This window comes from Eretmochelys imbricata, unplaced genomic scaffold (genome assembly GCF_965152235.1).
Source record: "Eretmochelys imbricata isolate rEreImb1 unplaced genomic scaffold, rEreImb1.hap1 Scaffold_34, whole genome shotgun sequence".
Lineage (NCBI taxonomy): Eukaryota > Metazoa > Chordata > Testudines > Cheloniidae > Eretmochelys > Eretmochelys imbricata.
The window spans coordinates 225,297-245,522 of NW_027554346.1; the positions used below are offsets into that span (position 1 = coordinate 225,297).

General features: G+C 64.5%; 1 protein-coding gene across 1 annotated transcript in view; it reads left to right on the forward strand.

The window, feature by feature from the left end:
* The first annotated feature begins 7,012 nt into the window (after positions 1 to 7,012).
* LOC144258678 (uncharacterized) overlaps positions 7,013 to 20,226 on the forward strand; it is an 83,696-nt gene continuing 70,482 nt past the window's right edge. The window contains exons 1-3 of the mRNA XM_077806869.1: positions 7,013 to 7,061; positions 15,407 to 15,733; positions 16,044 to 16,343. Coding sequence (XP_077662995.1) covers positions 7,013 to 7,061; positions 15,407 to 15,733; positions 16,044 to 16,343 — 676 coding nt within the window. The remainder of the gene's footprint in view (positions 7,062 to 15,406; positions 15,734 to 16,043; positions 16,344 to 20,226) is intronic.

Below are 20,226 nucleotides of genomic sequence, written 5' to 3' on the forward strand. Positions count from 1 at the left end.
CCTCTGAATAGTGTGGGGGTGCCTCAGTTTCCCCTAGGCAGTTCTTAAGTCTCTAGGGGGTGGGGTAAGGGTGTATGATCGTTGCAGAGCCCTAGAGGGCAGGTGTGTGCAGGGGTCTGGACACAGAGAATGGCCGACACCCTGTTTCCTGGCCACTGATGGCCTGGGCCCTTCCCCCCTGCAAGGTGAGAGCTGAAGGGTTGGAGAACAAAGGAATCCGGTGACCACCTGGCCCGGGAAAGGGACAAAGCCCAGAGGAGGAGGGGCTGGAGGGAGTTTCAGTTTGGGGCTGGCTGGGACATGGAGTGAAGGGCAGACGTGGTTGTCTGGCTCACTGCCCCCCAAAATGGACCCAGCTGAGGGGTCCTGTTCTCTGCACCTACAAGCTCTGTGTTAGACCATGTTCCTGTCGTCTAATAAACCTTCTGTGTTACTGGCTGGCTGAGAGTCCCGTCTGACTGCAGAGTTGGGGGGCAGGACCCTCTGGCTTCCCCAGGACCCCGCCTGGGCGGACTCGCTGTGGGAAGCGCACGGAGGGGCAGAGGAGGCTGAATGCTCCGAGGTCAGACCCAGGAAGGTGGAAGCCGGGTGAGCTGTGTGTCCTGCAGACAGGCTGCTCCCCGAGAGGCGACTGCCCCAGAGTCCAGCCCGGCTTCATGGGGAGCAGTTCCAGAGCATCGCCCAGGGACTCCGTGACACCTCCACCCAGCCCCAAACTGAAACTAAACCCCCCAGCAGACCCCCTCCTGCAGCCTCTGTTCACATTCCCGGGCAGAGGTGTCACCTCCCCCTCCTGGCTCAGGTGACAGGCTCTCAGGTCTCCCCTCCCCAGGGCACAGTCCCCAGGTCAACACTCCCCCTCCCTGCTGCCTCACATCCTCACAGGCCCCTCGGGGCAGGGTCACAGGCCAGCAGGGCAAGGTCCAGGCAGCCCAGGGCACGCTGCAGTTCATGCCTTTGGAGCAAAACCCCACCCCAAAAATCTTCATCCCACAAGAGCAGGGAAAGGGCGGAGGCAGGGAGCTGCCTGCAAACCACCCCTGCCCCGGGCGTCCGGGATCAGGGCTGGTCGGGCACTGAGCCGCCTAAGGAGCGCAGCTGGCCCCGATGGGCTCCGGCGCCTGGCTGGTGGGAGGACTCAGCAGCCAGCAGTTCAGCCCGGCAGCAGTAGTAGGTTGGTGGCTGTGATCGTGCCTGGGCCTCCGTGGTGACCCCACCCTGAGCCCCGGCTCCTATTGCCAGCCCCGGGTTTATCCTGGGGTGCAATTCCTGATACCGGTTCCTGCTCTGACCACGGCGTGAAACAGCCCACGTCCCCGTCCCGGGCGCTCTGTCCCTCAGACCCCTCCCCCATTCGCTGTTCAGCTGGGGGGGGGGGTGTTATGGCCGGGTGCTCTGTCAGACCCCTCCCCCCCATGACGAAGTGGGACTGTTCTTAATGTTTCCTCTGAATACTGTAGGGGTGCCTCAGTTTCCCCTATGCAGTTCTTAAGTCTCTAGGGGGTGGGATAAGGGAGTGTAATTGTTGCAGAGCAAAGGGCAAGTGAACATAAATGGCGACACCCTGTTTCCTGGCCACCGATGGCCTGGGCCCTTCCCCCTGCAAGGTGAGAGCTAAAGGGTTGAAGAACAAAGGGATCCGGTGACCTCCTGGCCCGGGAAAGGGACAAAGCCCAGAGGAGGAGGGGCTGGAGGGAGTTTCAGTTTGGGGCTGGCTGGGACATGGAGTGAAGGGCAGACGTGGTTGTCTGGCTCACTGCCCCCCAAAATGGACCCAGCTGAGGGGTCCTGTTCTCTGCACCTACAAGCTCTGTTTTAGACCATGTTCCTGTCGTCTAATAAACCTTCTGTTTTACTGGCTGGCTGAGAGTCCCGTCTGACTGCGGAGTTGGGGGGCAGGACCCTCTGGCTTCCCCAGGATCCCTGCCTGAGCGGACTCGCTGGGGGAAGCGCACGGAGGGGCAGAGGAGGCTGAATGCTCCGAGGTCAGACCCAGGAAGGTGGAGCCGGGGGAGCTGTGTGTCCTGCAGACAGGCTGCTCCCCGAGAGGAGACTGCCCCAGAGTCCTGCCTGGCTTCATGGGAGCAGTTCCAGAGCATCGCCCGGGGACTCCGTGTCAGTTACACAGGCTTTTATACGTCCTTTCTTCAGCATACTTACCCAATAGCAAGCTGCCCTAAGGATCCATCTAGCCAGCCAATCCAGATACCAGCTAGTTCCCTGGTTCTCTGTACCATCTGTTAAACCATACATAAAGCTGCTTGATTCAGCATTGTTCTTCCCTATCTGCCCTGTGTGGCCTTGCTTAGTTTCAGGCAGTCTGACTCCGCAGCATATTGTCGCAGATCCTCAGCATAACTGCTGCGAGTGCCTCCAGGCGGGGGGCCAAGGACACTTGGGCCTAGTGCGAGGCGGCTTCATCGACACTCGTGGCCTTCCACCCCCTCGAGTTACCTAGTGGCCATGCCCAGTGTCCCGAACACCGCCATGGGGCGATCTCAAGGGCCGTTTCACCTCAGCTGGTTTCCCGCCCTTGCGTGGACCGTAGCACGTGTTCCCGCCGCCGGCCGCAGAAAAGGCCGGCGCGCACGGACAAGTGGCATGGTCCGCCCTCGTGAGTGGGCGGGCGCGGGTCAGGCCCGTCGTGCGCCGTGCGCCGCGGGGGTGTTACACGGCTATCACCAGGGCGATTCGGGGTTCTGGGCCGTTGTAAGCAGCGGTTCCCCCGTTTTGTGTTAATTTCCTTAGCGACGGTTTATTCAGGCATCTCCCCTGCCCCACATGGTCCTTACTCCCGCGACACCCGTACCCGCAGCGTCTCTCGTCACCCACCGTCAGTCGTTATTCCCCCCGCCACGCACAGGGACGAGGCAGGGAGCTGTCTGTGCTCCAGCCTCTCTGGCTGGACCCAGCTGGTCCGGTCAACGGGGTCCCCTCTCACCGCAGGCCAGTGTCCCCCACTGGCCAGACCTGGTTGGGACTCCCGAGCTGGGCTCCGGGTCCCCAGGTCACCCGTCGCTGGGGTCTCCAGTCTCCAGACCACTGGCCGGGGTCCCATGTTCCCTCGCCGGTCCTGTGTAACCACAAACTCCCTCTCACCTCCCCTTGTTAAACCCATAGCACCCAGGGAAACTGAGTCCCACCCGTCACGGGGTCCCCGGGCGATGCTCTGGAGCTGCTCCCCACAAAGCCAGGCAGGACTCTGGGGAAGTCTCCTCTCGGGGAGCAGCCTGTCTGCAGGACACACAGCTCACCCGGCTTCCACCTTCCTGTGTCTGACCCTGGAGCCTCCAGCCTCCTCTGCCCCTCCCTGCGCTTCCCACAGCCAGTCCGCCCAGGTGGGGTCCTGGGGGGGGGCAGAGGGTCCTGCCCCCCAACTCCGCAGGCAGACGGGACTCTCAGCCAGCCAGTAAAACAGAAGGTTTATTAGACGACAGGAACATGGTCTAAAACAGAGCTTGTAGGTGCAGAGAACAGGACCCCTCAGCTGGGTCCATTTTGGGGGGCAGTGAGCCAGACAACCACGTCTGCCCTTCACTCCATGTCCCAGCCAGCCCCAAACTGAAACTCCCTCCAGCCCCTCCTCCTCTGGGCTTTGTCCCTTTCCCGGGCCAGGAGGTCACCGGATTCCTTTGTTCTCCAACCCTTTAGCTCTCACCTTGCAGGGGGGAAGGGCCCAGGCCATCAGTGGCCAGGAAACAGGGTGTCGGCCATTCTCTGTGTCCAGACCCCTGCACACACCTGCCCTCTAGGGCTCTGCAATGATCATACACCCTTACTCCACCTCCTAGATACTTAAGAACTGCCTAGGGGAAACTGAGGCACCCCCACACTATTCAGAGGAAACATTAAGAACAGTCCCACTTCGTCACATCTCTCCCCCCTTCGAGATCGAACTGAGCGGGGTCACTTTAGCCGGTGACCTGGGGAAGTTCGAAGCCACCAACGTTCCCATGGATGCCCCAGCATCTCTCCCATTCCTTGGTAGGAGTTACACCAGGCCCTTCCAGTTTCACGCCCTCCCTTAGGTCAGGGGTGGTCGATAGCACTCGCAGGCCGCATGTGGGAAGGTTTATGCAGTCCATGCCCTTTGGCCACCCCAAGAATGTCTCCCCATTGACCATCACCCACTGGAGGTCCGAGGGGCCTGGCCCCAGGAAACTCCACACAGACATATAGGTTGGGGTCAGGAGTGGGAGCCTGTCCACCTCCCCACCCATTGGGCTGACGGAGTCTATGGCCTTGGGACCCAGCAAGGGAGCTAGACACCGGGGCTTTTCCGCAGGGTCCCCTTGGTTCAAATCTCCAGCCTGCTCAAAGGCAGTGAGGTGGGCATCCACCTCCCCCCCATCCTTAACCAGGGGCAGCAATTTAGTCTCGAGGTTCCCTGCGGAACTGGCCCCCCTGACGTCTATCCCCACTCACCCCACGGAGGTCCCCTAGGCCTCTCCGCTCCCCCACCGCCAGTTCATGCTGCTGCTGCTTCTGCAGCTCTTTCTCGGGCTCTCGCTGTCTCCCACGGTCCTCTTGCTCTCTCGGACTCAGCCCCAGTCCCGTCCGTCTGGATCCCCCGATGGGGAACCCGATCGTGCCCCGTCTGGTCGGGGACAGGAGTCTTGGCGATGCCTGGCTCCCGCTCCAGCTGCTCCCAGATCCTGCTATAGCCCCATTTGGGGTCAGGAATTTGTCCCTGAGAGCGGCCATCCTCCTCCAGCTGCACGATTAACTCTGCTTTGGTGAACTTTCCAACGCTCAACCCTCTCTTTCTGCACAGGATTACAATGTCCTTCTTAAGGAGACGGTGACAGGCCATCACTCCGCTCTTCCCAAGTCGTTGTGGACTCACAGGCCCGTGTGTTCTCAGCTCCCCACAGTTTCCAGGGAGAACCCCTAGTGTGCCAGCCCTTCTCGAGGTCACCACCTCTTTGCCAGGGTCGAGCTGCAGACTCCTCCGCCCCTGGGACCGCTCGCTGCAATCCCCCGGGGGACCCTGTTACTGCAAAAGTCCTTCTCTCTCCCCGGGCCAAGCTGCAGACTCCTCCGCCCCTGTGACTGCTCACTGCAGTCCCCAGGGGGACCCCATTACTGCACAGCCCTTCTCGCTGGTCACACACTCCCAGGGGTTAACCGCCCCCCGAAACCGCTCCTCTCTGAGCCTTCAGCAGGCCTGGTCCTCGGCAATCCCCCTTCGTGTTACTGCTCCCCAGTCACTTACTGCAGGAAGCGCCATCCACGGGGTGCAGTACATCCCACCGCTGCCACCAGTTGTCAGGGAGTCCCCGGGCGATGCTCTGGAACTGCTCCCCATGAAGCCAGTCAGGACTCTGGGGCAGTCGCCTTTCTGTGAGCAGCCTGTCTTCAGGACACACAGCTCACACAGCTTCCACCTTCCTGGGTCTGACCTCGGAGCATTCAGCGTCCTCTGCCCCTCCGTGTGCTTCCCCCAGCGAGTCCGCTCAGGCAGGGATCCTGGGGAAGCCAGAGGGTCCTGCCCCCCAACTTCGCAGTCAGACGTGACTCTCAGCCAGTCAGTAAAACAGAAGGTTTATTAGACGACAGGAACATGGTCTAAAACAGAGCTTGCAGGTGCAGAGAACAGGGCCCCTCAGCTGGGTCCATTTTGGGGGGCAGTGAGCCAGACAACCACGTCTGCCCTTCACTCCATGTCCCAGCCAGCCCCAAACTGAAAACCCCCTCCAGCCCCTCCTCCTCTGGGCTTTGTTCGTTTCCCGGGCCAGGAGGTCACCTGATTCCTTTGTTCTCCAACCCTTCAGCTCTCACCTTGCAGGGGGGAAGGGCCCAGGCCATCAGTGGCCAGGAAACAGGGTGTCGGCCATTCTCTGTGTCCAGACTACTGCACACACCTGCCCTCTAGGGCTCTGCAATGATCATACACCCTTACTCCACCCCCTAGATACTTAAGAACTGCCTAGGGGAAACTGAGGCACCCCCACACTATTCAGAGGAAACATTAAGAACAGTCCCACTTCGTCACAGTAACTTCCTGCTCTGGGTGCAGGATTTGAGATTTTATTCTCCCTGGACCTTTTTGCAGCTTCCAATAAACTTTTCTGTGTCTCCACCCTGTTGTGATGATTGGGTGACGCACACTGGGTAACGAACCAACCCAGCTGTTGTTCAGCCTCTCGGCACTGGGTGCCGGCAACAGCGGGAAAAACCCGGTTTGACCCGGTCGTCCCCAGGCCGGGATGACGGGGGGCCAAGATGGAGGTTACGGAACGGTGGGCCAGGCTCCATTTTGAACGGCTGCGAGAGCCTTCCAAACGACACGCTGGGTTTAACGCGCGCGTATTTTACTGAGCTATAACAGTGTAACCCCTCACACCCCACAGAGGCCCCGGGGCCCAGAGCGAGGGGACTCCCTGAGGGGCCCACGGCAGAGACAGGCGGGCTAGGGCTCCGAGAGGTGCGGCTCCAGGAGGCGGAGGGGCTGGAGCCCCGAGAGAGAGTGGACCCCCGAGAAGGGCTGTCGCACTGAAGGGGGTTCCCCCCGGAGACTGCACGCACGGGGCCAGGAGCCCGTAACAGCCCGTCACTCGGCCTCTCGGGTCCCCTATTACCCCTATTAGTGGGGATAATAGCGCTGCCTGCCCCACAGCGGGGCGAGGCTCTGACGGGGGGCGGGGACCAGAGACAGCCTGTGGCCCTGCAATCTACCGCCTCAGCAGGGGTTAGCTGGACCCAGCTGACTCCCGGGGCAGACTAACGCCCCCAGGCCCGGTGTCGGGCTGGCCGTGCCCTCGCTGGACCCCGGGAGTGCTGGGGTGGGGCGGGGGGCAAGGTCTGTCCCAGGGTGCACCTCTGAGCCAGTGCCGGGCAGGTGCGTCTGAGCCTCGCCCCGCAACATCAGACGTCCTGATCGCCACCCTTTGCCCGTTTTTATAGCCCTCCCCGTGACCCACGGAAAGTGAAAGGGAATTCGCCCTTCCCCGGCAACCCTGCCAGCCCCGGAGAAGGAGACAGGGAGGCTGTGGGACGGAGGGCAGGGACCATGGGGCTGGCAGATCTCCTTGTCCCACTCCTTTTCCTCGGGGTGGCCGGTACGTACAGACCCCTTGTGTTCTGGGGCAGGGCCCCGGGGCTCCCCGGCCGAGTAGAGTGCCGGGGATGGAGCCCAAGACTTGGCTGGGTCCTAGCGGGGCCCAGCTCTGCTCTGGGCCCCTGGGAATGACCCGGAGGTGCAGGGGATTGTGTACGTGGGAAAGGTGGGAAGGGACAGGCTGTGCCGAGGGGGGGACACACCAGGGCGAGAGGGAGAGCCGCTGTCTGGCTGTGGGTGCTGTGTGCAGGGGGGGTCTGGCTGTGGGTGCTGCGTGCAGGGGGGGTCTGGCTGTGGGTGCTGCGTGCGGGGGGGGTCTGGCTGTGGGTGCTGTGTGCAGGGGGGGTCTGGCTGTGGGTGCTGTGTGTGGGGGGGGTCTGGCTATGGGTGCTGTGTGGGGGGGGGTCTGGCTGTGGGTGCTGTGTGCAGGGGGGGTCTGGCTATGGGTGCTGTGTGCAGGGGGGGTCTGGCTGTGGGTGCTGAGTGCAGGGGGGGTCTGGCTGTGGGTGCTGTGTGTGGGGGGGGTCTGGCTATGGGTGCTGTGTGCAGGGGGGGTCTGGCTGTGGGTGCTGCGTGCAGGGGGGGTCTGGCTGTGGGTGCTGTGTGTGGGGGGGGTCTGGCTGTGGGTGCTGCGTGCAGGGGGGGTCTGGCTGTGGGTGCTGTGTGTGGGGGGGGTCTGGCTATGGGTGCTGTGTGCGGGGGAGGTCTGGCTGTGGGTGCTGCGTGCAGGGGGGGTCTGGCTGTGGGTGCTGTGTGCGGGGGGGGTCTGGCTGTGGGTGCTGCGTGCGGGGGGGGTCTGGCTGTAGGTGCTGTGTGTGTGGGGGGTCTGGCTGTGGGTGCTGTGTGTGGGGGGGTCTGGCTGTGGGTGCTGTGTGCAGGGGGGGTCTGGCTGTGGGTGCTGTGTGGGGGGGGGTCTGGCTGTGGGTGCTGTGTGCGGGGGGGGTCTGGCTGTGGGTGCTGTGTGCGGGGGGGTCTGGCTGTGGGTGCTGTGTGCGGGGGGTCTGGCTGTGGGTGCTGTGTGGGGGGGGGTCTGGCTGTGGGTGCTGCGTGCGGGGGGGGTCTGGCTGTGGGTGCTGTGTGGGGGGGGTCTGGCTGTGGGTGCTGCGTGCGGGGGGGGCTGAGCTGTGGGTGCTGCGTGGGGGGGGTCTGGCTATGGGTGCTGTGTGCGGGGGGGTCTGGCTATGGGTGCTGTGTGGGGGGGGTCTGGCTGTGGGTGCTGCGTGCGGGGGGGGTCTGGCTGTGGGTGCTGTGTGTGGGGGGGTCTGGCTGTGGGTGCTGTGTGTGGGGGGGGTCTGGCTGTGGGTGCTGCGTGCAGGGGGGGTCTGGCTGTGGGTGCTGTGTGGGGGGGGTCTGGCTGTGGGTGCTGCGTGCGGGGGGGGTCTGGCTGTGGGTGCTGTGTGGGGGGGGGTCTGGCTGTGGGTGCTGTGTGCGGGGGGGTCTGGCTGTGGGTGCTGCGTGCAGGGGGGGTCTGGCTGTGGGTGCTGCGTGGGGGGGTCTGGCTGTGGGTGCTGCGTGCAGGGGGGGTCTGGCTGTGGGTGCTGTGTGCAGGGGGGTCTGGCTGTGGGTGCTGCGTGCGGGGGGGGTCTGGCTGTGGGTGCTGTGGGGGGGGGGTCTGGCTGTGGGTGCTGCGTGCCGGGGGGGCTGAGCTGTGGGTGCTGCGTGCGGGGGGGCTGAGCTGTGGGTGCTGTGTGGGGGGGGTCTGGCTATGGGTGCTGTGTGCGGGGGGGGTCTGGCTGTGGGTGCTGTGTGGGGGGGGTCTGGCTGTGGGTGCTGTATGCAGGGGGGGTCTGGCTGTGGGTGCTGTGTGGGGGGGGTCTGGCTGTGGGTGCTGTGTGCAGGGGGGGTCTGGCTATGGGTGCTGCGTGCGGGGGGGGTCTGGCTGTGGGTGCTGCGTGCAGGGGGGGTCTGGCTGTGGGTGCTGCATGCAGGGGGGGTCTGGCTGTGGGTGCTGTGTGTGGGGGGGGTCTGGCTGTGGGTGCTGTGTGCAGGGGGGGTCTGGCTGTGGGTGCTGCGTGCGGGGGGGGTCTGGCTGTGGGTGCTGTGTGGGGGGGGGTCTGGCTGTGGGTGCTGTGTGGGGGGGGTCTGGCTGTGGGTGCTGCGTGCAGGGGGGGGTCTGGCTGTGGGTGCTGTGTGTGGGGGGGGTCTGGCTATGGGTGCTGTGTGTGTGGGGGGTCTGGCTGTGGGTGCTGTGTGCAGGGGGGGTCTGGCTATGGGTGCTGTGTGTGGGGGGGGTCTGGCTGTGGGTGCTGTGTGGGGGGGGTCTGGCTGTGGGTGCTGCGTGCAGGGGGGGGTCTGGCTGTGGGTGCTGTGTGTGGGGGGGGTCTGGCTATGGGTGCTGTGTGTGGGGGGGGTCTGGCTGTGGGTGCTGTGTGCAGGGGGGGTCTGGCTATGGGTGCTGTGTGTGGGGGGGGTCTGGCTGTGGGTGCTGCGTGCGGGGGGGGTCTGGCTGTGGGTGCTGCGTGCAGGGGGGGGTCTGGCTGTGGGTGCTGTGTGCGGGGGGGGTCTGGCTGTGGGTGCTGCGTGCGGGGGGGTCTGGCTGTGGGTGCTGCGTGCAGGGGGGGTCTGGCTGTGGGTGCTGCGTGCAGGGGGAGTCTGCTGTGGGTGCTGCGTGCGGGGGGGGTCTGGCTGTGGGTGCTGCGTGCGGGGGGGGTCTGGCTGTGGGTGCTGCGTGCAGGGGGGGTCTGGCTGTGGGTGCTGTGTGGGGGGGGTCTGGCTGTGGGTGCTGCGTGCGGGGGGGGTCTGGCTGTGGGTGCTGTGTGGGGGGGGTCTGGCTGTGGGTGCTGCGTGCGGGGGGGGTCTGGCTGTGGGTGCTGTGTGCAGGGGGGGTCTGGCTGTGGGTGCTGTGTGCAGGGGGGTCTGGCTGTGGGTGCTGTGTGGGGGGGGGTCTGGCTGTGGGTGCTGTGTGCAGGGGGGGTCTGGCTGTGGGTGCTGCGTGCAGGGGGGGTCTGGCTGTGGGTGCTGTGTGGGGGGGGTCTGGCTGTGGGTGCTGTGTGCAGGGGGGGTCTGGCTGTGGGTGCTGTGTGTGGGGGGGTCTGGCTGTGGGTGCTGCGTGCGGGGGGGGTCTGGCTATGGGTGCTGTGTGTGGGGGGGGTCTGGCTGTGGGTGCTGCGTGCGGGGGGGGTCTGGCTATGGGTGCTGTGTGGGGGGGGTCTGGCTGTGGGTGCTGTGTGCGGGGGGGGTCTGGCTATGGGTGCTGTGTGTGGGGGGGGTCTGGCTGTGGGTGCTGTGTGGGGGGGGGTCTGGCTGTGGGTGCTGCGTGCGGGGGGGGTCTGGCTATGGGTGCTGTGTGTGGGGGGGTCTGGCTGTGGGTGCTGTGTGGGGGGGGTCTGGCTGTGGGTGCTGTGTGCGGGGGGGGTCTGGCTGTGGGTGCTGCGTGCGGGGGGGGTCTGGCTATGGGTGCTGTGTGGGGGGGGGTCTGGCTATGGGTGCTGTGTGGGGGGGGTCTGGCTGTGGGTGCTGTGTGGGGGGGGTCTGGCTGTGGGTGCTGCGTGCGGGGGGGGTCTGGCTGTGGGTGCTGTGTGGGGGGGGGTCTGGCTGTGGGTGCTGTGTGCGGGGGGGGTCTGGCTGTGGGTGCTGTGTGCAGGGGGGGTCTGGCTGTGGGTGCTGCGTGCGGGGGGGGTCTGGCTATGGGTGCTGTGTGGGGGGGGGTCTGGCTGTGGGTGCTGTGTGCGGGGGGGGTCTGGCTATGGGTGCTGTGTGTGGGGGGGGTCTGGCTGTGGGTGCTGTGTGGGGGGGGTCTGGCTGTGGGTGCTGCGTGCGGGGGGGGTCTGGCTGTGGGTGCTGTGTGGGGGGGGGTCTGGCTGTGGGTGCTGTGTGGGGGGGGTCTGGCTGTGGGTGCTGCGTGCGGGGGGGGTCTGGCTGTGGGTGCTGTGGGGGGGGGTCTGGCTGTGGGTGCTGTGTGCAGGGGGGGTCTGGCTATGGGTGCTGTGTGGGGGGGGTCTGGCTGTGGGTGCTGCGTGCGGGGGGGGTCTGGCTGTGGGTGCTGTGTGCAGGGGGGGTCTGGCTGTGGGTGCTGTGTGGGGGGGGGTCTGGCTGTGGGTGCTGCGTGCGGGGGGGGTCTGGTTGTGGGTGCTGTGTGGGGGGGGGGTCTGGCTGTGGGTGCTGTGTGCAGGGGGGTCTGGCTGTGGGTGCTGTGTGTGGGGGGGTCTGGCTGTGGGTGCTGTGTGTGGGGGGGTCTGACTGTGGGTGCTGTGTGCAGGGGGGGTCTGGCTGTGGGTGCTGTGTGCGGGAGGGTCTGGCTGTGGGTGCTGCGTGCAGGGGGGGTCTGGCTGTGGGTGCTGCGTGCAGGGGGGGTCTGGCTGTGGGTGCTGTGTGGGGGGGGGTCTGGCTGTGGGTGCTGTGTGCGGGGGGGGTCTGGCTGTGGGTGCTGCGTGCAGGGGGGGTCTGGCTGTGGGTGCTGTGTGGGGGGGGTCTGGCTGTGGGTGCTGTGTGCAGGGGGGGTCTGGCTGTGGGTGCTGTGTGTGGGGGGGTCTGGCTGTGGGTGCTGTGTGTGGGGGGGGTCTGGCTGTGGGTGCTGTGTGTGGGGGGGTCTGGCTGTGGGTGCTGTGTGTGGGGGGGGTCTGGCTATGGGTGCTGTGTGGGGGGGGGTCTGGCTGTGGGTGCTGTGTGCGGGGGGGGTCTGGCTATGGGTGCTGTGTGTGGGGGGGGTCTGGCTGTGGGTGCTGTGTGGGGGGGGGTCTGGCTGTGGGTGCTGCGTGCGGGGGGGGTCTGGCTATGGGTGCTGTGTGTGGGGGGGTCTGGCTGTGGGTGCTGTGTGGGGGGGGTCTGGCTGTGGGTGCTGTGTGCGGGGGGGGTCTGGCTGTGGGTGCTGCGTGCGGGGGGGGTCTGGCTATGGGTGCTGTGTGGGGGGGGGTCTGGCTATGGGTGCTGTGTGGGGGGGGTCTGGCTGTGGGTGCTGTGTGGGGGGGGGTCTGGCTGTGGGTGCTGCGTGCGGGGGGGGTCTGGCTGTGGGTGCTGTGTGGGGGGGGGTCTGGCTGTGGGTGCTGTGTGCGGGGGGGGTCTGGCTGTGGGTGCTGTGTGCAGGGGGGGTCTGGCTGTGGGTGCTGCGTGCGGGGGGGGTCTGGCTATGGGTGCTGTGTGGGGGGGGGTCTGGCTGTGGGTGCTGTGTGCGGGGGGGGTCTGGCTATGGGTGCTGTGTGTGGGGGGGGTCTGGCTGTGGGTGCTGTGTGGGGGGGGTCTGGCTGTGGGTGCTGCGTGCGGGGGGGGTCTGGCTGTGGGTGCTGTGTGGGGGGGGTCTGGCTGTGGGTGCTGCGTGCGGGGGGGGTCTGGCTGTGGGTGCTGTGGGGGGGGGTCTGGCTGTGGGTGCTGTGTGCAGGGGGGGTCTGGCTATGGGTGCTGTGTGGGGGGGGTCTGGCTGTGGGTGCTGCGTGCGGGGGGGGTCTGGCTGTGGGTGCTGTGTGCAGGGGGGGTCTGGCTGTGGGTGCTGTGTGGGGGGGGGTCTGGCTGTGGGTGCTGCGTGCGGGGGGGGTCTGGTTGTGGGTGCTGTGTGGGGGGGGGGTCTGGCTGTGGGTGCTGTGTGCAGGGGGGGTCTGGCTGTGGGTGCTGTGTGTGGGGGGGTCTGACTGTGGGTGCTGTGTGCAGGGGGGGTCTGGCTGTGGGTGCTGCGTGCAGGGGGGGTCTGGCTGTGGGTGCTGTGTGGGGGGGGGTCTGGCTGTGGGTGCTGTGTGCGGGGTGGGTCTGGCTGTGGGTGCTGTGTGCAGGGGGGTCTGGCTGTGGGTGCTGCGTGCGGGGGGGGTCTGGCTGTGGGTGCTGCGTGCGGGGGGGGTCTGTTTGTGGGTGCTGTGTGGGGGGGGGGTCTGGCTGTGGGTGCTGTGTGGGGGGGGTCTGGCTGTGGGTGCTGTGTGCAGGGGGGTCTGGCTGTGGGTGCTGTGTGCAGGGGGGGTCTGGCTGTGGGTGCTGCGTGCGGGGGGGTCTGGCTGTGGGTGCTGTGTGTGGGGGGGTCTGGCTGTGGGTGCTGCGTGCTGGGGGGGCTGAGCTGGCCTTTCTGCGCAGATTGACCTGCCGGCAGCTCTGCTGTCTCTCTGGCCAGCTCCGTCCTCGGGACGCCAGGGCCTGTGCTGGGTGAGGGGCACAGCTGGGGAGCGGCAGGATGTCACCGCAGGCAGAACCTGAGACCCCCTGGAGCTGAGCCAAGGGGAAAGGGCCCTTTGGGGGCTCGGTGGTGAGCGTGGGCGGGCGCTCCTGGACCATGGCCAGAGGGGCAGGGACCTGCCTCACGGACAGAGACTTGGGGTCCGTCTGCACTGCAAGGAAAAGCCCGCGGCACTGATTCCCACAGCCCAGGTCTATTGCCTCGGGCTCGCGCTGCAGGGTTGCCAATAGCCGCATGGGAAACGACCCGGGCGCTGCGATAACCCCGTGTTCAGTAGCAGGATCCCATGACTAGATTCCTCTCTGTCACGGTGTCCCCGGGCGATGCTCTGGAGCTCCCCATGAAGCCAGGCAGGACTCTGGGGGAGTCTCCTCTCGGGGAGCAGCCTGTCTGCAGGACACACAGCTCACCCGGCTTCCACCTTCCTGGGTCTGACCTCGGAGCATTCAGCCTCCTCTGCCCCTCCGTGTGCTTCCCACAGCGAGTCCGCCCAGGTGGGGTCCTGGGGAAGCCAGAGGGTCCTGCCCCCCAGCTCCGCAGTCAGACGTGACTCTCAGCCAGCCAGGAAAACAGAAGGTTTATTAGACGACAGGAACATGGTCTAAAACAGAGCTTGTAGGTGCAGAGAACGGGACCCCTCAGCCGGGTCCATTTTGGGGGGCAGTGAGCCAGACAACCCCGTCTGCCCTTCACTCCATGTCCCAGCCAGCCCCAAACTGAAACTCCCTCCAGCCCCCACTCCTCTGGGCTTTGTCCCTTTCCCGGGCCAGGAGGTCACCTGGTTCCTTTGTTCTCCAACCCTTTAGCTCTCACCTTGCAGGGGGGAAGGGCCCAGGCCATCAGTGGCCAGGAAACAGGGTGTCGGCCATTCTCTGTGTCCAGACCCCTGCCCACACCTGCCCTCTAGGGCTCTGCAACAATCACACCCCCTTACCCCACCACCTATATACTTAAGAACTGCCTAGGGGAAACTGAGGCACCCCCACACTATTCAGAGGAAACATTAAGAACAGTCCCACTTCGTCACACTCTCTAATGCCTCGAAGCTCACTGGTGTGGGGGCTGTTTCGTTGCTGATATTTACCGGGCAGGGGTTTGTCAACTTGTTCAAACTTCCCAAAGAAACCGTGTGAACAAAACAGCCGGGTAGCTGTTCCCGCGGGGCTGGAGCCCTGGCTCGGAGACACGGAGAGGAGGGCAGGTCTCAGGGCCCGGGCTCTAGCCCGGTTGGGAACATTTTTAGCCCTGCAGCCCAAGGCTTCCGAGCCGGAATTAATAGAGCTGGGCCCACCTGGTGCTGCGGGTTTTCCTTTGCAGTGTGGATGTACCCCAAGGAGCTCAGTCTGCTCAGCTTAGCACAGAGAAAGTTCAGGGGGGATGGCAGGACGCTGGTCTAGAACCACCCACGTGGGGAACAAAGGCTAGCAGCAGAGGGGCCTGTCCCCTAGCAAAGGCAGAACAAGAGCCAGTGGCTGGGGAGCTGAAACAGGACACGCTCAGGCTAGAAATACGTGACCGTGTTCAAGAGGGAGGGGAGTTAATTCCTGGAACAACTCGCCGGGGAGCAGGTGCTTCTCCAGCGCCTGGAGTCAGTGAAGTGCGATCGGGTGTCTCTCTGAAGGCACGGCTGGAGCTCTGCCGGACGTAGGACTCCCTGGAGCACTTCTCCGGCCTGGGCTATGCAACTGGCCAGATGGGCGGGGCACGATGGGCCCTGCTGGCTGTACCAGCTGGGATCCTACCGCAAGGCTGTAAACAGTCCACAGACATTTTGCAAGGGAGGGGCCCCTCGATTTTGCATAAACATGACAGCACCCACAGTCCACAGAGAGCAACGCCCGCCTCCTGCAAGTCCAAGCCCTTGGCTCGTTTCAGCGCCTCTCTCCAAAGAATGACCATTTCGTATCTGAAAGGAAAGGTGCTGGGTTTCAGCTGAGAAACGCAGGGGTCCCCAGCTGGGAAGGGGCCCGAGCGGTGGAGCTGGGAGCTCTGCGCCGGGGACATGCTGCCTGCAGGCCAGCTTGCAGCTCAGCTCTCTCCCACCTGGCTACAGGCAGCTCCTTTGTCTCCCAGCAGCCCCTAATTGTTCCGAGCTCGCTGCACAAATCAATGTGTCCGACAGTTTCCTTCATTCCTAAAAGGGCCGGAAACAGACTCTGCAGCAGGATCCCAGGCGCAAAGGGTCCCGCCTGAAGGCAGAGACAGTTCCCAGGACTGCAAACCTGTGTGGTTTATTTACCCGTTTCATTTTACAGGTGACCCACTGACGATATACACCCTGCCCTCCTCCTCGGCTGTGCTGGGCTCTGCAGCGTTGCTGAAATGCCGGTTCAACATCGGGGGGCCGATCAATCTAACCGCGCTGCAGGTGCACTGGTATTTCTGGGATCGCAGCGTGGCGCAGTACGACCGGGGCAAGGAAACGTTTGCACCAGGGGTGAGCATCTCCAAGCAGGAGTTACTGATCGGGAACGCCTCCCTGGGGATGGAGAACGTTCAAGTGTCGGACGAGGGGCCGTACAAATGTGTGGTCGGGTACGGTGCGGAGCGGCAGCAGAGCGAGACGACCCTCCGTGTGTTCGGTAAGGAGGGCACAGGAGTCCCGGCCGAGAAACCGCCAGGAGTCATTGTCCCACTGCTGCTCGGGCTGGCAGGCCGGAGTGGCTCGCGTGCGTGCGAGCGAGGGGACGTGGAAGCCCTGGCGTGCATGCGTGCGCACCGTGTGTGTGCAGAGTCGCCGAACGGTGCAGCCCGTCGCGGACGCAGCGTGTTCTACCCCAGCCGCAGGAAGGGGCCGGGTGCTGGTGCAGCGGCCGCAGGGCTCAGCACCGTGCCAGACAGTGACGGTCGCTGAGCTAACGCTGCACTCACGTTCTCTGCCTCTCTTTCCAGCTGCGCCCAGACTCTCCGTCCCCCGGCGAGCGGCCGGGAGAGGCACAGCCAGCGCCTTCCCCTGCCACGTGCGGGGATTCTACCCCGCGGACGTCACCGTCGCCTGGCTGAGAGACGGGCGGGTTCTGGCCGACGCCACCCGCTCTGCCCTCCAGAGGAACCCGGACGGGACCTTCAACCTCACCCTGACCTACACCTTCACCCCCACCGCGAGCGACTCCGGCAGCCTCTTCTCCTGCCGCGTCAGCCACGCGGCTCTGGCTCAGCCCCTGCGGGAGGGGTTCCCCCTGGCGGTCACAGGTGAGTCTGGACTGGGGGAGGGCAGGATCCTGGGGTCCAGACCCTGCTTTACCGCTGACTGGGAAAGATTCACATTGTTCTTTGTCCCCTCCACGTCCCCTAAGCAGTAGCAGACTGACTCTGCTGGGATGCTTGGGGAGGGGGGGCGGGGGGGGGGCGTGCTGACACCTGGTGTGGGGCAGTGGGCACAAGGCACAACCCAGCCTGTCAGGGGTGAGTAGTGGGGAGGGGCTGGAGGAGCCAATGGGCAGGAAGATCCCTGTGCAGCCAAAATACCCAGAACATCCCCCCCACTCCCCGCCTGCCATCACAGTGTCTGCTGCCCAGGGATGGAGCCTTGGTAATGACTGATCCTGTCTATTACGGGTGCGCGGGTGGGTGGGTGGGGGGTCCCATTGTTTCAGGAGCTGCCCAGACACAGAGGAGGACACGGTCCCTGCCCTGAGCAGCTTCCAGTCAAACCAGAGCAGACAGACCCCGGGTGGGGGAAGGGGACAGCGCATCATTAGGGGAGTGGTAGGTAATGAAGAGGATCACTGGTCCCTGGTACAGAGCCATCTGGGTCACTTGGTCAGCTGGGCAGCAGTGACTGCGAAAGTGGTGGGGTTGCGGTGAATAATAACAATACTAAGTTATGCCATAAACACACGACCCCTCTGTGACGCAGCTGGGAGGGGGGTGGATTGACCGGGGATGGCGTCTAGTTTTATGGGGACTGTCTGCATGGGGGATGGGATAGCAGGGGATGAGCCTCTAACCTGAGCCGGGAGGAGGTTGGGGCCGGGTGACACCTTGGCCCGGGAAACTGGACAAAGGCGAGAGGAGAGAGCCTGCTGGAGGAGTTTTGGTTTCAGTTTTGTGCTGGGTGGAGGAACACAGGGAACCCCAAGTCTGGGGTCTAAGATCCCTGCCCCCCAGAAGGACTTGACTGAGGGGTCCTGGTTGCACCCACAAGCTCTGTTTTGGACTGTGTTCCTGTTGTCCAATAAACCTTCTGTTTTACTGGCTGGCTGAGAATCTCAGTGAATCCCAGGAAGAGGGGTGCAGGCCCCGGACTCCCCCATACTCCGTGACAACTGGTGGGAGTGATGGGATGTACTGCACCCCGTGGACGGTGCTTCCTGCAGTAAGTGACTGGGGAGCAGTAAAACAAAGGGGGATTGATGGGGACCAGGCATGCTGAAGATTCAGAGAGAGATGGTTTTGGGGGTGATTAACCCCTGGGAGTCTGTGACCAGAGAGAAGGACTTTCGCAGAAGCAGGGTCCCCCGGGGGATTGCAGCGAGTGGTCCCGGGGCGGAGGAGTCTGCAGCTCGACCCTGGCAAAGAGGTGGTGACCTCAAGAAGGACTGGCACCCTTGGGGTTCTTCCTGGAAACCGTGGAAAGCTGCCCAGCCTGCGAGTGGCCAGCAGGGAGATGTACGCTAAACACCTGAAAAGCAACCTGGTGGAGCTGTGCAGGCAGAGGGGGCTGCGCATTGGGAGGTTCACCAAGGAACATCTGATTGCCCAGTTGGAGGAGAGGGATCGCTTGGATGACCCGATCCCTGTCCCTGAGGGAAGCCGCCCGGCAGACACAGCGTGGGCCCTGGGGCCTGACCGGGCTGGGAGGGGTCAGACTGCTGCCAAGGGCATCCCGAGACCCTTCCTACCTAGGCCTAGGGGAGGGGTTGGGGGAAGCCCAACGAATACCGAGGGCACCCTGACCCCGGCAGCCAGCAGGGGATCCTCCCAGCGGAGCTCCCCATCCCTGGAGCAGAGGCAGCTGGCCTGGGAGAGGGAGATGAAAATGAGGGAGCTGAAGGATCGCGAAAAGCAGTGGCAGCATGAGGAGAAGCAGCGGCAACGTGAGCTGGAGCAGAACGAGAAGCAGCATCAGCATAAGCTGGAGGAGAAGGAGAGGGAACGTCAGGAGAAGGAGCGGGAATGTCAGGAGAAGGAGAGGCAACGTAGGCATGAGCAGGAGGAGAAGAAGAAACAGAGACAGCATGAGCTGGAGCTGGCCAGGCTGAGGAGCAGTGGGGCCCCGGCTGTGGTGAGTGAGGGGGGACCCAAGACTGCAAGGAGCTTTGATAAGTGCTTCCTGGCCCAGCGGAAGGAGGGGGAGGACATAGATAGCTTCCTGACGGCCTTTGAGAATGCCTGCGAGATGCACAGGGTTGACCCTGCAGACAGGCTCCAGTTTCTCACCCCCTTACTGGACCCCAAAGCCGTGGAGGTGTACAGCCGAATGACAGGGGTGGAGGCAGGGGACTACGAACTGTTCAAACAGGCCCTGCTCCGTGAGTTTGGGCTGACCCCAAGATGTACCGGAGAAGGTTCTGGAGTCAGTGTAAAATGCCTACAGCTGGTCAACCGGATGCAGGGATATGCCCGCAAGTGGACAGCTGGGGCCCGAGCTAAAGAGGACCTGCTTGACCTAATCGCACTGAAGCAACTGTATGAACAGTGCCCTTCCGACCTGAGGCTGTGGTTGGTGGACAAAAAGCTCGAGAACCCCCAGCACGCAGGGCAGCTGGCCGAGTTTGTGAACAGTCGGTCAGGGGGTAGCCGGGAGGAGTCCCAAAAGAACAGGCCCCCCCCCCGATGCAGAGAGAGAGTCACCAGGGGACCTCCCAGCGGGGAAATAGGGAGAACCCCCTCCCAAGGGGAACGCCTGGCGTCAGGACCATCCAACCCGCTTGAGGGGACCAACGGGACATGAGCTGCTATCACTGTGGCCAGAGAGGCCACGTATGGACCCAGTGCCCCAGATTCAGGGACAGACTGAGCAGACCCAACCTACCCAGGGTTAACTGGGTAGGGACCCAGCTGGACGAGGGGCAGATGACCCAGGAAAGGGGGGCTACCAGTTTACCACCTGCTCAGGAGGGAAGAGTACCCCCGGCCAGCCCCGCCAGAGGGCTGGAGGCTCTGGGCTCAGGGTGCTCGGTTTACAGGGTGGGCGCGGGGCTGTCCCTCCGGAGAGAGTGCCTTGTTCCCCTGGAGGTGGATGGGAGGAAGGTCAATGGATACTGGGATACGGGCACGGAGGTGATGCTGGCCTGGCCCAAGGTGGTGGCCCCAGATCGGGTGGTGCCCAACATCTACCTGACCCTGACGGGGGTGGGCGGGACCCCATTCAAGGTGCTCGTGGCAAGGGTACACCTGAAATGGGGGGCCAAGGAGCACCCCAAGGATGTGGGGGTGCACCACCATTTGCCCACTGAGGTGCTGATATGGGGGACCAAGAGGACTGGCCAAGCAACCCCCAGAACTCCCTGGTCATAACTCGTAACCAGAGCCGGTGAGGGGCACTGCACCCTGACCTCGGGGAGGGTACCACACCGGAGGCGCAGGACCCTTCCCTGGTGGGGAGGGAGCGCCGAGGGGCACGGCTCAGAGAGGCTGAGGCCTCAGACCTGGCCACTGAGGGGGAACCGGGCCCCATCCCTTCCCCAGCCGCTGAGTTCCAGGCCGAGTTGAGGAAAGATCCCTCCTTGTGGAAGCTCAGGGACCTGGCCGACCCTGGTGTGGTACGGACCATGAGGAGAGGCTGCCAGGAGACGTTCCTGTGGGAGAAGGGGTTCCTGTACCGAGAATGGGCTCCCCCAGGGGAAGTGGAGTCCTGTGGGATCAGGAGGCAGCTGGTGGTCCCCCAGAAGTATCGCCGCAAGCTCCTGTCCCTGGCCCATGACATCCCCCTCGCAGGGCACCAGGGAATCCGGCGCACCCGGCAGAGGTTGCTACAGAACTTTTACTGGCCCGGGGTCTTTACCACGGTCCGGCAGTATTGCCGATCCTGTGACCCCTGTCAGAGGGTGGGGAAGGCCCGGGACAAGGGGAAAGCGGCTTTGAGACCTTTGCCCATCATAGAGGAGCCTTTCCAGAAGGTGGCCATGGA